General features: G+C 32.9%; 1 protein-coding gene and 1 long non-coding RNA gene across 3 annotated transcripts; one reads left to right on the forward strand and one right to left on the reverse strand.

Annotated features, from left to right (window-relative positions):
• The first annotated feature begins 3,385 nt into the window (after positions 1–3,385).
• LOC120277042 lies at positions 3,386–9,074 on the forward strand. 2 transcript variants are annotated; one of them, XR_005541438.1, is made up of 6 exons: positions 3,386–3,596; positions 3,715–3,809; positions 5,168–5,251; positions 5,568–5,677; positions 7,584–7,688; positions 8,775–9,074. It is a non-coding gene; the product is annotated as an uncharacterized LOC120277042 (long non-coding RNA). The 2 variants fall into 2 exon arrangements; XR_005541439.1 differs by having other exon boundaries at positions 3,715–3,779.
• Positions 9,075–10,407: 1,333 nt separating this feature from the next.
• LOC120277041 (receptor-like serine/threonine-protein kinase SD1-8) lies at positions 10,408–14,192 on the reverse strand. Its single transcript, XM_039283786.1, has 8 exons — positions 12,817–14,192; positions 12,062–12,196; positions 11,799–11,920; positions 11,511–11,721; positions 11,370–11,423; positions 11,186–11,255; positions 10,954–11,101; positions 10,408–10,832 (listed from the first exon to the last, which is right to left on the reverse strand). The coding sequence occupies exons 1-8, from the start codon at positions 14,093–14,095 to the stop codon at positions 10,527–10,529; spliced, it is 2,325 nt and encodes a 774-aa protein (XP_039139720.1). The 5' UTR covers positions 14,096–14,192; the 3' UTR covers positions 10,408–10,526.
• Positions 14,193–15,275: the final 1,083 nt, after the last annotated feature.

Below are 15,275 nucleotides of genomic sequence, written 5' to 3' on the forward strand. Positions count from 1 at the left end.
TGAAGTTCTTAAGGGAAAGCCTGAGAAAAATTGGCTGGCAAGGCAGGTCTACAAATATACAAACAAGCATGCAGAGAACAGAGCAAATTTATCAAGATCTATTATAAAAACAATTTGAGTCGCATAATCAGAAATCAAGAGATAAAAAATAGGAATTTTTTTATTAACTTTAATTAGTTTTCATCAGTTTTTTATAATAAAAGTATATCTACACAAAGAGCCATACACTTGAATTCCTTAGCAGTTGGGTTACTTGTTGCCTTTAACTCCCCTACCAAAGGATCCTGGTTCCACCACTAGTTGTAGTGGTCCCTCAATGGTGGAAATGGTTGCATTAAAACACCAAAAATCACTTGATGATGGATATGATTTTATGTTATATGAGTTGTGCATGCAATGTGTTTGATATAATGTCCAAGTGAATGTGCCTTATTTTTTTCTCGATTGTTTTGATAAAAAGGAGCATAAAGATATTTTAATGAAAATAAAAACCAGGCTACATAGAAGAATCAGAGCATGCAGCAAAAAATTGAACAAGACTAAGGAAAAAACAGAAAACAGAAATTACAAAATGAAACCATTCACAAGAAAGGTATTCATAATCCACCTAGGTAAATCTAAACCATTTTTGGGAATAAGATGTACTTTTGGTGAACCATTTTCCATGAGTTGGTGCTTGAGGCAGGAGAAAGCCGTGTCAGCTCTCCAGTCATTCACAAAGTTGTCTACTTGCAGGGCAGTTTGGAGAGCTGAACAAGTAATAAAGGAGTGCTTGACATGAATCCCATTCAACGCTGCATACTGCAGACCCAATGAAAGCGCCTTAATCTCAGGCGTCAACTTCAAAGCTGATCAAAATAGGGTTGCACCCTGCCAACAAAACATTATAATTATAGTTCGCAATAAAGATGCTAGCACCACCCATTGAAAGATCCCTGGAACAGAATGCTGATGTAAATAAAAAAGGACCATCAACATAAGAGAAATTAGTAAGGATGATTCTTCCCTTTTTGATGATTTGAGGCAGTAGAGTATTCTTGGACCAAGGCATAAGCCTTTCTAGGAATAAAGCCAAGATCGGGGATCTCATTCCTAAAACCTGCATTACAATGGGCCTTCCAAATTAGCCAGGCAATGGCCACAACAACTGATTTGACATAGTTAGAATAAACACTGTAATCAGCCTCAATCCATAAACCCGACACAAAACCATCAGGAAACGAAACATTTTTCCTAACTAGATTGCTAACATCGTTCCAGATGGCTTGAGTTTTAGGACAAAGATTCAAAAATATGCTCAGCTGTTTCATAATTAAGGCCATAGAAGGTACAAAATTCTTGAGGGCCAATGTTCAAAGCATGAAGAGGTCAGCAGTCTTTAGTTTGCCCTTGAACACCAGCCAGATAAAGTGCCTGGCTCGGGGAGCAATCCTCAGAGACCACAAGATTTTCCAACCCATCCGAGGTTCACAGTCATTAGAACAATCAATAAAATGTTTGTAAACAACATTGGAGAGTTTATTTCTGTAAGTTTTGGGAAACCAAACCCATTGCATAGTAGCATTTGGGTTAATGGTTCCAAATCTAAAAGCAGGAGAATTCAAATGCTCCCCAAAAACCAATCTGAGCTCAAATAAATTCCAATGGATATCGACAATAAAATTAGCAACAGAAATATCATCAAAATCTAAATCCATGTTTAGAAAAGTTGGTTTAAAGGCCAAAGGAATTTCAAAGCACCAAGGATCATAAAGAAACGAAACAGAGTTAGGATTAACATCCTTGATCTAAATAAAAGGTTTGAGAAAAAATGTAGTACGGCATAAACTCCTGAAAAAACCAAGAACAGTTGGCCGGAATACAATCCTTCCAAATATTGAAATTACCATACTTCTGAATAACAAGATCCACCCAAATATTGTCACGCAAATTCAAAAAACTAGAAACATGCCTCGCCATCAAAGCCACTTTAGAGATTTTTAAATTTTTAATAGAGAGACCTCTCTCAGACCGATCAAGAGCAGTATCCCGACTATTAACCAAGTGCATGCCACTTCGATTGCCACTAGAAGATCAAAGAAAATTCCTAGCACAAATAGAAATCTTATCCAAAATACCATCAGGTACAGGATAGACAGAGAGGTAATAAAGAGGAATAGAAAGGAGAGATGAATTAATTAGAGTAGTTTTGCCAGCACTACTAATATTAGATTTTTTCCAATTAGCAAGAATTCTCACTTTTCTCCAACATACTATTAAAATGATGCATCACAAGTTTCTTAGGGGCAATAAGCATCCCCAAATAAATGAAAGGAAAGGAACCAACTTTAAAGGACAAACACTACAAGAAAGTTACTATTTAAAAATAGAATTTCTTTCGTTTGTAATTGCAACCAATTAGCAACGGAAGTAATAATCGTTTTAAATATGATCTTAATAACAACGGCTTACAAACGACCAATTTAAGATATGATTTATTATAATATTAAAAATTATCCGTTTTTATTCCGTTTCTAATAGAAAGGACTAAAAACGGGTATAAAAATTAATATTTTATTTAAATATTATTAAAATATTAGAAAATATCCGTTTCTAATAGAAAGAACTAGAAATGGATTTAAAAAGTAATATTTTATTCAAATATTATTAAATATTAGAAAATATCCGTTTCTAATCCGTTTCTAATAGAAAGGGACTGGAAACGGATTTAAAAATTAATATTTTATTCAAATATTATTAAATATTTGAAAATATTCGTTTCTAATCCGTTTCTAATAGAAAGGACTAGAAACGGATTTAACAAATTAATATTTTACTTAAATATTATTAAATATTTAAAAATATCCGTTTCTATTCCGTTTCTAATAGAAAGGGATTAGAAACGGATTTAAAAATTAATATTTTATTTAAATATTAGAAAATATTCGTTTCTAATTGAGAGGGACTGGAAACGGATTTCCGTTTCTAATGGAAAGGGACTAGAAACGAATTTAAAATTAATATTTTATTTAAATATTATTAAACCTTAGAAAATATCCATTTCGGATTGAAAAAAAATTATATTTTGTTAAAATATTATTAAATATTAGAAAATATCAATTTATAATCCTTTCTAATTGAAAGGGGCAGGAAACGGATTTAAAAATTAACATTTTATTTAAATATTAATAATATTAGAAAATATCCGTTTTTAATCTGTTGGATTTAAAAATTTATATTTTATTTATAATTTAAAAATATTTTTATTTACTTTTAATATAATTTTTGATGAAAAATTAACTTAAAAAATATTATAATATAATTAAATCATACGAATTAAGAAGAGGCGGTTAAATTATATAAATCCTAACAACATCATTAGAAAATATTCGTCTCGTGCTCCAACCCTAGCAATTCCTCCAGCCCACCGATCCTCTCCCTCATCACCTCCTTCAGCGTCGCCGTTGCCGGTGAAGCCACGGCCGGTGCCGACGATGACGTCCCCGTGCGGGTTTCTTCTCGATCGAAGCCCTTCGCCAAGAGAACGTCGTTCTTCGCATAGTTAAGAACGACCTCTCCAAACACCTCTCCAAAATCCGCAACGGCCGAGCCATCAGGTGACAGGCTTTTAATATGCTTGCATGATCTCCACTACATGATCTGTGTTGCATCCTATTCTATTCGGAATTGCATCATATGTTATTCGGAATTCAAGCATGGTGTTTTCATTGGCAGGACTACTGAAGGGGCGGAAGAAGAAGGAGCAACAAAGAGAGGAACTCCAGCGACCGGATTTCTGGGTAGAGACATCTAATTCTTTATCTCATCAGGTGACAAGTAGAGTAATGTTATTACAATTCCAACTATTAAATCGAAAAAAATCATGTATTAACTCTCTCTCTCTCTCTCTCTCTATATATATATATATATATATATATATATATATATATATATGTTTTATTTGTAGATTTAAAGTTTTTTTATATAGTTTTTTTAATAAATTTCTTTATATTTTGATTAGATTTTTGCATGAAGCTGTCTACCAATTATATTGGTTTAATTATCAAATGTTAATATGTGGGAGTTTCAATTTCATTTATCCACATTCTGATACGTTTCATGTTACATAAATGATACATTAAGTGAATGTTTGTTTATCAAATGTCAAATTAAACAGAAAAGCTCAATTAAGTTCTTCAATTTAAAATCAGTTAATAGTTCAACATATTAAAACAAAAACTCGATTGACACAATAATTTATCGTCATAGTTTCGAATGAATATGGTCACATTTTGATGCAGGAAATGAAAGTACCTATATTTTAATTCATTTCTATCACAATTGGTAATTAACTTGAAGCTAATGTGGATGAGAGTGTGCTGCTCTTTTCTGATGCAGGGATAGCAGTGCACTATGGATAAATTTTCACATTAAAGAGATTATTTGTTTGGTGAATGAGGATCATCCATGTGGATGAGAGTGTGCTGCTCTTTTCTGGAATAAAATTGTTTGGTTATCATTAATTAATTAGAGATTTTCTTATTCTATCTCAATTTTATTTTTCTATTAATTATAAGGCGCCAACAGGGCATGGTGGCATCTCTATTTAACATATTTTTATTATTGGTCACATTAAACAAGTGTGCTTTCTTAATGAGAGATTTTAATAAAAAAAGAAGTTATAGGATACAAATTCCAATATCTTAAAGGAATTATCACAGGACTAGAGTCAACTTTATCAAGCCCAATTAGTTCCAGTGTCAGTGTACACTACACAAATGGGTTATGTTTGTTGTGGAAAGTGTTTTAAAGACATTTTCTATGGTTTTTTGTTTCTTGTATTTTGAGAGTATGTTTTGGTATCTAAATTTGGAGTTTTAGAATTTACGGTTCAAACATTTGTTGGTATGTTGCTTATTTGATACAACTCATAACAACTATGATTAAGACAGAAATATTTTCTTGCCCACCCATGATTAATTGTATATATTGACAATGATATTATTACTATATATATATATATATATATATATATGTGCACACATGGTCTATAATGGTAATCAAGTGCTAGCTTGACATTATTATCTAGCACACAAAAGAAATCATAAATGTCTTATAAATCTTGATTACATAAGCTTGATGTACTTGAAACAGAGGCCTATTAATGCATCAACCTTAATTTCTACAGTTTCAGTAAAACAAAGCTCAAGAATGAAGAATTTGGGTGACTGAAGAATATAGCTTTGATGCTGATGAAATGATGCTCAATAAGGTTAGAAATTGAGATAGAATTCAGAGTTCCATCCTAATGGCAATAAGTATGTCGAGTGCTCTATCACATCTAATGCCATCGTTTAATTCTATCATGAAATGAAGTTGATGATGCATGTGTTTTAGCTTGATTACATGAATCAAGCATGTTCTTAAGCCTTTTTTGTTGGCTTACAATTTCCCTATGAAAGTTAACGTATGTCTCAAGTTTTGGTTTCAACTAGATTATTTTTTATAATGACAATTATGGTACTATGAAATGATTCTTGCAATACAGCTTATTTATTAACCTTATATTTGCTCCATTTTTTTTCTAGATTAAGTAATTTGGTAGCTTCTATTGCCTTGGATGGTGAGTTACCAGGTTTGCATACCAAAGAGACCCCTGGCATTAGAAAGGAGACAACTACAACGGTGACTATTTCAAGTAAGTAATTTTTCTTGTTCTGTATGTATCCCTAGTTCACCTCAAGTGCAAACAACGGGTTGGAGCTGAATCACGTTCTCAATTAGCAATGACTCAATTGACTGAGAAATTTCTTGAAATATTTAATATTGTACTTGAAATTTAGCAATTTTTGTTAGAATTTTCAGTGGTGTTAAGGATGTTGAGCTGGTTCTTCTTGACTATGTAATAATCTTAATATTTCATACAATCTAATTATAATGAACATTAAATTGATTTTTCATGAGTGTATATATACAGTAATGGTATTTGTAGAGGCTAAGATTGCCAACTTCCCAATAACTATTGCATGTATTTTAGGATGATGATGGTGTTCATTTCCATCTGAAATAATTAAAAAACAAAAATTAATGATCATCACGAAACTGGAAAACCTGACTAGTCACCACGTAGTGTATTTTTAAGCAAGTGATGCTTGTGATATGGGAAATAGAAAAGCTTAATGGCTATCAATAAAGGTGAACCAGGTTTAAGAAATACTATATATGTCATATATTCATATAGCTTAATGGCTATAATCCTCTAAAATTTTGCCCTTACAAACTTCTGTGTCTTATATTCATGTAGTTGTGCAATGTTTTGCCTACATGGTGTGCTTCCTGATTGCCCGTTGTGTCCTATTTTTGCTGCTTTGAATCAGCTTTTGTTGATTCTATTTACGTGCCTGACTTCTTGACGAGTCCACAATAATCTGAGTGCAAATCCTCATTTAATGAAGTTTCTCTCTTGAGTACTAAATATTTCAATTATCTTCATATATTTTCCTTGGCAGATCAGTTTGACAGTACCATGATGTGTTGTAACACATTAATTAGTCTGTGATTCTATGATTACATTTGTGGAAGTAATTTCAAGTTATTTTTGTGTTGGTAAAAAATTCTGAAGCCAAATGTATACATTATTTTTTGTGGTGTGTAGTGAAGGAAATCAGTGTGTGTTTAATACATAGATCAAATTTGCAAGAAAGAGTTGTTAACCTTCCATGATCGGTAATTAAAGAACTACATGTCTTTCAAAGTTGCGTTATTCACATCTTTCATAGTTGAAGCCCCTTCAAATTTTATATGGCTACACTGCTTCTACATCAAGTAGAAGTCCAACAACAATTTGTGAAGTGTTGCATGAGCATGGACACTTTATAGGTTGTCATAATCCAGTATTGTATGGCTAGTTAAGTGGCATCATGCATGACAAGGATTTTAGTTTTTGGAATATTAGTTGCTTCTTTGTCTTGGAAGTATCAATCAAATTTTTGGTACCCTTTACATGTTTAGGATTGTATGGTTGGTTGGTTAATCCAATATTGTTTGGCTAGTTAATGATGAGCTCTGCAACAAACTCTGTGGTCTGTGAGAAAATCTCTGAATGGTCCTAACTATTTTGTATATATTATAACCCTCCAATTTGTTTATTTCTTAATTTTCAAATTGTTTGACAATAGTGAGAGTCAAGTGGCTTTTTCCCAAAAACTAAAAAGTCATGTTGACCCTTGTTGGTGGCTTTATGATTTGATCCAGCCATGTGATGTGCTTGATATGGTATGTATAGTTTAGTCAATTGTTCAACTGATTGGATCACTAGTACAATGAATCCATCATTGTTCACAATTGTTTAATTTTCCATGTGTGAAGTTGTAATTAAAGACTAAGTCATGGACAATAAGACATATGAAATGTCTTCCATAACAACCTGCGCTAGTGTATACCACTTCATCAGAAGCCATCAATTCTGGTTGCCTTATGTTGTCTGGCTATGAGTGCTTGACTTTAATGTTTTTCATGTTTTTAGTGGATATTTCTAGTTGTACTTGTCAGTGTTTTCTTCTTTCATTCTATTGGACTCCACAATTACAGATCTTTGTTTGCAGACAATGAATAGACCTTGTATTCACACTGCAAATGAAGTAGCCTTCATGAAAATACAACTTCTAGAAATTGAAGCGAAGCAATCAAATGTACTAGATCTCTTGAAGGTATTTAACTTTGCCTCTATTGAATTTAAATATAGCATCTAGTGAAAATCTCTTTTTGTTTGGTGTCTAGATAGACCACATGATCTGTCCTCAAACAAAAATGTTTTCTAGAGTTACGTTGGGGCTCCATGAGGTGTACAATTTGAGAGCTCCTATTAATTTCAATTATCATAAGAAATATTTCTTTAGCTATGATCTTTTGGAGAAATATTTGGCAACTCCATAAGCTTTGCAAGAACTTTTTGAGTGCCTTTCCCAATATTAATTACTTTAGGTTATGCCACACAATTATGGTGATTGTGATAGAATTATGGGGTGTGGAAAAGGCAGCAGATAAAAATCAATGTTTTGCACCCACAGAGAATAAATAATGCATCATGCTGTCCAACTACCATGAATAGATTATACTTTTTGTGAAGCACTGATTTGTATAATATTAACAAACAGTAATAATAAACTCAAATTATGGCTCATCATTTCAACATATGAATCTAACTTGATAAGTTCCAATAGTGATCTAAATTGATTGGAAAAAGGATTGTGTCACATATAGTCATGAAAACATTCATCACACAATAAAATTACCTCATAGGAAAATTCAGACGCAGATTTGCATCAAGTATAGAGATCATCAAGTTGGGAAAATTCCTAGATTTCTATTTTGCTGATATTGATAGCCATCAGATATCATCGATGGCGTGAAGAAGCTCATCGGCTTCCTGTCTCAAGATTGCAAGTTTTTGATTGGTAGAAGCAACCAGGTTCTCTACTTCTCACAGGGCAGATTTTTTCACGAAGCCATCAACAATGGCAAAATGCTTTTCCATTAACTTTTCTTGCAACTCTCTCCTTGGAAAGCAGCTCCTCTACTTGTATTATGATGAAAGAAACAAATGTGATACATATATATGAATGCGAAAACAAAAGCTTGCAATTGCTATGAGAACTGTTTTTGAGATAGAATCAATTATGCTACTAATTATTCACTATCTTCCTGAGGTCTAGTACTCTTTTCATTAAGTAATTGTCCTGTTATTTTGACTATATACATTCATAGATTATAGTTATCTTCGAGTTTGTCCGCAGGTTCATCATCTGGCACACTACAGGCTGAGATTAGAGATTTGCATCAAATTCGTACTCAAGTCCAAGATCATGAGGAGAGGTTCTAACAGACTCTTAGTCAAGTACAAGATCATGAGGAGAGGCTTCGACAAAGTTTGCTTGAAATGAAAGAGGAGAAGGACCAATATTGTAAGGAGACGATGCGTCAAATGAAGGACATGATGATGAGTTTTGAGAAGAGGATTCTTCAGCAGTCGTAGTTTACCAAATAGGACTCACAGCCATTTATTGACAATCATTATTTTGATCTTCATGATTTATAGTTGCATTTGTCGTATACTTATTATTTTATGTTGAACATATATACTTAAACATTTCTTATTATATGAATTAATGAATTTATTGGTATTCTAAGTTTTAAAAAGAAATTTATGTACCAGGTTTTAAAAAAAATCAGGGATATACTTTTTATTTTATTTTATTTTATTTTACTTGAATGTTAGAAATGGATTTATTTGTTTCAATATTGTTTTTTAATTTAATAAAAATTTAGAAACTGATTAGGAATAAAAAAAAACTTGTTTCTAATGGAGCGGAACAAAAATAAAACAAAAAATATTTCGTTTGGAATCCGTTTCTAATTTTTGTAATGGTAACACTTTCATTTCAAATTGGTTTCTAAACTTAGAAACGGAATTACAACGGAATTTAGAAAGGGATTAGTAACATACATCATTCTGTTTTAATTTTTTAAAAGTTACAAACATATTGGTTTCTGTTTCTAATCTGTTTCTAAAATTAAAAACGGAACATTTTCCTGTTTCTATTTAAATTAGAAACAAGGGTTTTTAAAACAGATAAATTCTGTTTCAAATCCGTTTCTTAACTGAATTAGCAACGGATTAGAAACGAAAAATGTTGTTTTTAAACAGTAATTTTTTTGTAATGAAAATAGACCAGATACTTCTCATGATCCTTTAATTAGCCCGAAGGAAAGAAAATCTTAGATTTAGTGGCATTAGCAAATACTTCTCATGATTGTTTTTCTACTTGAATTGTGAAATAGAGTGTCTCTGTAAGAAAGGATTCCACCACCATGACTACGAGAGTCTTTAGATGTCCAAGCTTCAGAGATTTCAGATCCAGAAATCACAACACTCCAAGTTAGAAAATGAGCAAAGAAAGACATGTTGTTGGTTTCCTTTTTACAAATGGGTTTGAGTGACAAATGCATGACAGGAAAAAGAAAACCCAAGCATGGGTAAAGTAAAATACCTGAGGGTTACCCTAGAATCCAACGCCCTCGTAATGTGCAAATATGGATATGAAATACAAATGAAGATATAGAGGATTTTCATATGATCATAATCTATCATATCAATGTAAAAAATCAAATATGCTTAAAAAACTACAAACAACATTGTTATTATTTCTCAGTGTTATTATTTATACATTTCTTCCGCTCTGCATCATTTAAAACTGCAAGTAAAAAATATGAAACTACGACCAGAAAATATAAAGATGAAAATGTGCAATATTTTGAATTCGCTTTTATTTATAGGGGTATATATGTATATAAACAAATAGAACTATGTTATTGGGATATATAAACAAATATGACTGTCATAAATGTGTAGAAATGTATCTTAGCAATCACATATTTTCATATGGCAAATGAAAGAAATTTCCAAGAGTACAAGACATCATAAGGTTAATATTGTATACACAATTAAATCAATACAATAAAGTTGGGTATTTCGATTTTTAATGATGCTATCTACCTATTTGCTCTGTGAGTGTGATATCATTATAAGTATGCAAGTCATTCTGATTTGAAACTGCATCATGCTTAGTGGAAAAAATAGCTTTAAAACCCGGTTCTTTAGGCTCTGGAAATGGGGTATCATCATTGCTTAACATGACAACTACTGATGCCATGGATGGTCTATCCTCCGGTTTTTCTTGAACACACAAGAGACCTATATTTATACATCTCATAACTTGAGTCATTGAAAATGAGTTGCCGATTAATGGATCTAATAAATCCAAAACCTTCCCTTCATTCCATAATCTCCAAGCCTGGAATGATTGCTTAATTATTAGTCACACTAATAATCCTTTTTTATATTTGGTAAACAGTGGCTAAAATTTAATATATTAAAATAAATAGTTCAATATATACATATATTGCACTACTTACTTTCCCAAGAAGGTAAAGGTGTGGATTTGAGAGTAAAATCCTATTTCTTTGGCCACTTATGACTTCCAAGATTAACACCCCAAAGCTAAAGACATCTGACTTCGTTGAGAAAATTCCATCCAATGCATATTCGGGGGCCATATATCCACTGCATTGTTGTCATTAATAATCATTGGTATATATAAATTTTGATTAATATAAGATAATATAGAAATTGTGAAAGTGGACTTACTATGTGCCAACTACTCTTTTTGTCTTGATCATTGTATCACAATCTCCAAAATTTCTGGCTAAACCAAAGTCTGAGATTTTGGGATTCATTTCAATGTCTAGAAGGATGTTACTTGCTTTGAGATCCCTATGTATAATTCTTAATCTGGAGTCTTGATGAATATATAAAAGACCTCAAGCAATACCTTCAATGATGTGGAAGCGTGTTTGCCAGTCCAAATGATCTCCTTCTTCTTTGCCTAATTATGCCAAAATCAAGAGATGCAAGCTTGTGGCTATTGTAATGAGGAATATGCATATTTCAAGAGAAGCAACTTAAAACTAACCAAATAGAAATCCATCCAAGCTTCCATTGGGCATATACTCGTAGACAAGAATCTTTTCATCTCCTTTAATGCAGTATCCTAAAAGTCTCACAAGGTTACGGTGTTGAAGCTTTGCAATAAAAGTAACTTCATTTTCAAACTCATCAATGCCTTGTGTTGAGCTCCTTGAGAGTCTCTTAATTGCAATTTCGTGTCCCTCAGACAGCTTCCCCTGTAGGTAGTTAATGTTTTAATCACAAGTTCTTATATAATAAATCATTTAATCTAATCTATATATACATGGATTACCTTATAGACAAGACCAAAACCACCTTTTCCGAGAATGTTTGTCGTAGCAAAGTTGTGTGTAGCTGCTAGTAGGGTACTCCATTGAAATTGTGCTAGTTCAAATTCACCATTTGCTCTTATGTCTTTCTCAAATTGATTATGTGAAACAAAAGCTTAATTTAAGGATAGCTAAAGGAAGAGATGAATATATATATATATATATATATATCTTACAATAATGCCATTTGATTTCATTTCTAGGAGAATAAAATTAGTTTACATACCTTTTTGTATCATCTTCTTCTTTCTCCATGAACAGAAGTATATTAATGGAATTATCAATGCCACCATTGAGAAAACTATGATCCAAACCATTGATTTGGATTGATTTTTCTTACTATAGTTGTTTGAGATTGATGCTGTTGAATCATTGGAACATAATTAAATGCACTGTTATTTTTCATATGAGAAATTATTATTTGCCATTGATAACTTTGAGATCAACAAGAAAAAAATTGATGTTTTAAAAGATGTGTTTTAGGAAAAAAATTATTCAAGAGCATGTCATAAGCCCAATGTTCATCAAAGAAAAATTTGAGTTACTAACCGTTGAGTTCATTTTCTAATGATAATATGATTTATTTATTTTATAATAAAATTAAATTCAGTGATAATTATTGCGGAAAATGATTAGGACAACCAGACACGCATTCTAAATTTCTCCAATTTCACGCGTTAGATTTGTCGTACAGCTAAAATTAGTCAATGCCAATTAATAACTGACGTGTATTTTCATGAAAAGAAATGGTAAAAAAAAAAAAGCTGGCCATATCTAATCCACATATATATAATAAGGACATTTGAGCTAACTTAATCTAGCAATCAAAATTTTCATTCTCATACTGTCAGATGATCCCTGTGGTATTCTAACTCAAGTTTAACAGTGGACTACTAGATAATTGTGGTATAGGATGAGAGGCTAACTTAACGCTGGCCATATCAAAATTTTCATTGGCATACTGTTGGTCAGGGAGCTTACCTATATCATCAGCGGCAAGCCGGACAAAGACATCCTGTGTAGGATGAGAGGACATTCTCAGGTCGATGAGCTCCATCACCCAAATAACGCATCCAAAGCCTGCACCATTGATGTTGGCTGTGGCATAGGCTGTGCATGAGCATTTCTTCAAACACCTTGCGCCGCATTCATCCAGGCTAATGTTTGTGTATAGGATGGCGTTTGAGGTTTCTGGCAACGCCGCAAGGGTGACAACCATGAACCCGTCGGACCTGTTCTTGCAGTCCAGCTCTGTTAGGCGTTCGCAACCGGCTGAGACATCCATGAAAGGCCACTCTTGCGGCGACTTTGGCTTGAACCCTTGCAAGCAGCTGCATATGGGCCAGACATCGATGTCGCACACGCTGTAAGTCCCGCATCTTGAGTACTGTTGGCACTCGTTCATGGGGTAGTTCATGAAGAGATTCCACATGCCAGTGCTCTCAATCCACACAAAATTTGATGTCATTCCAGATTGGTCCACTAGAGCCCGACTCACAATCTGTGTACCCGTTGTGTTATACATGTAGTAAACCTCGTCGTTGTTGTTAACAAAACCAAAAGAGAGGCCATAGGTGCGCGGCTGTTCTTCTAGGTTGCTGAACTTAATACCAGTCCATGGCCCAGAGCGCCACTTTTTAGTTGAACCAGACCATAAATTGAATTGAGGAATCCCTTGGAGGTCCATGGATAGGACGTAGGTCCCTGGAGCTGGATCGTCGTAGCTCCGCCAGGCGGTGAGATTGCGGTTAAGACCAGTTCTCAAGTCCCACCCGAGCTTCATGCCCGAGAGAATGGTGTCCGTCGGGTAGTCAAAGCTCTGCCAAGCGAACTCGTTGCTGTTGGCTTCTCTGATAACAAAGTTGCCATCATCTAAGAGCTGTGCCACTGGATTGGTGAGGGCTACTGTGGGCATGGGCAAGAACATCATGGAGTTGATGGTAAGGCTTCCGTTGCCATTCAGTTCCAAGCTTCCGTTGGTGCCTGATAATGGACTTCGGCGGTTGGCAACCCATACTACTGTTGTTGCCTGGCCTCCTGGTAGTTTGTGGTACCAAATCCCAACGTATCTGTTCTTTGATTCGCCAGGGCTGAAGAAGCCTAAGGCAAAGGTTTCTTTGGCTGAGACTAAGGTTTGGCCATCATGGAGAGGCTGATTAGGGCTCAAAGTGTCGGCTGCTATGGAGTAACAGTAACGGAAGAAAACTGAGAGGAAGACAAGTCCAGTAAATAACTGTGCCATTACCTTGGAAATTATCATGCTACTCTTCTAACTTTGAAACAAATGACTCGGTATTAACACTACTAAGGAAAGAAGAAGAAGAAGAGAGAGAGAGAAAAAAACATTGACATGAACTTTTTGGGGTAAAAGAAAAATAAAAAGCATGAACTATATTATTAAAATTTTCTTGAGATTCATAATAATTCTTTTCTATTTTATGTATTGTAAAAGCTACAATTTTTAAATATATAAAGAATAATAAAAGAAAATAAAATGACCAGTTGACTTTAACATAATTTAATAATACAATCAAATTAATAAGATGTTGATCTATATTAAAGAATCGAAAAGTCATATTTGTTTTAAAAAAAACTAATTATTGAAATGGAAGACAAGATAAGTAAATCTTTGTGATTATTTTTATATTTACTTGTCAAATTATGAATGTTTTGACCCATAGTTTTAATTTTCTTATACTTGTGCATATTAGTCAAAATGATGGCGTTATTAATTTGAATCTATTTTATTATCTGTGCCACTAACCTTCTTTTTTTTTAAAAAAATAATAAATAAATAAAAATAAAAGTGGATGCAGCCAATTTACTTTTGTTTCTCAAATCTTACATTTGTTTACAATTTTATAAAATTTTATAATGTTCATTAAAATAATTTTTTTTCTTATTTGAGATTCGTTGTAATTCTTTTCTACTGTAGTGTAAAGGCCAAATGAAACCCCTAAATTGAAAAAAATTGACAGTTTTAAAAATTACTTGAATTATTAAATAATTTTAAAATTCTGTTAGATAAAATGTTGATAAAATGAAAAAGATTTTACAAAAGGATTTTAAAAAGTCATACTAGAACATTAAACTTAGAAAAAAAAAAAAAGTTTAAAAGACTAGACCTCAATAAATTATTCTTTTTTCTATATCACTTCCTCCACTTTTTTTCCTTTCGCCAATTGAATATATATGGAATCATTATTGGTACATATTCAATTTTTCTAGTTACCCTATGTTATCAGGTGAACTGTGGGAGTCTTGAGGAACAATCAGGATCATGTGATCTAGGCACCTAAGATATTATCTTAAGCTATTATATGGAATATTTGATTGAGATAAAATCCTTACATTTTCAATTCTGAATTACTTACACCAATTTTGATTTTCAATAAAACTAATTACATCTTTATGCTATGGGTCTCTACGAAGCAAAAATA

The sequence above is a fragment of the Dioscorea cayenensis genome, chromosome 15, assembly GCF_009730915.1.
Source record: "Dioscorea cayenensis subsp. rotundata cultivar TDr96_F1 chromosome 15, TDr96_F1_v2_PseudoChromosome.rev07_lg8_w22 25.fasta, whole genome shotgun sequence".
Lineage (NCBI taxonomy): Eukaryota > Viridiplantae > Streptophyta > Magnoliopsida > Dioscoreales > Dioscoreaceae > Dioscorea > Dioscorea cayenensis.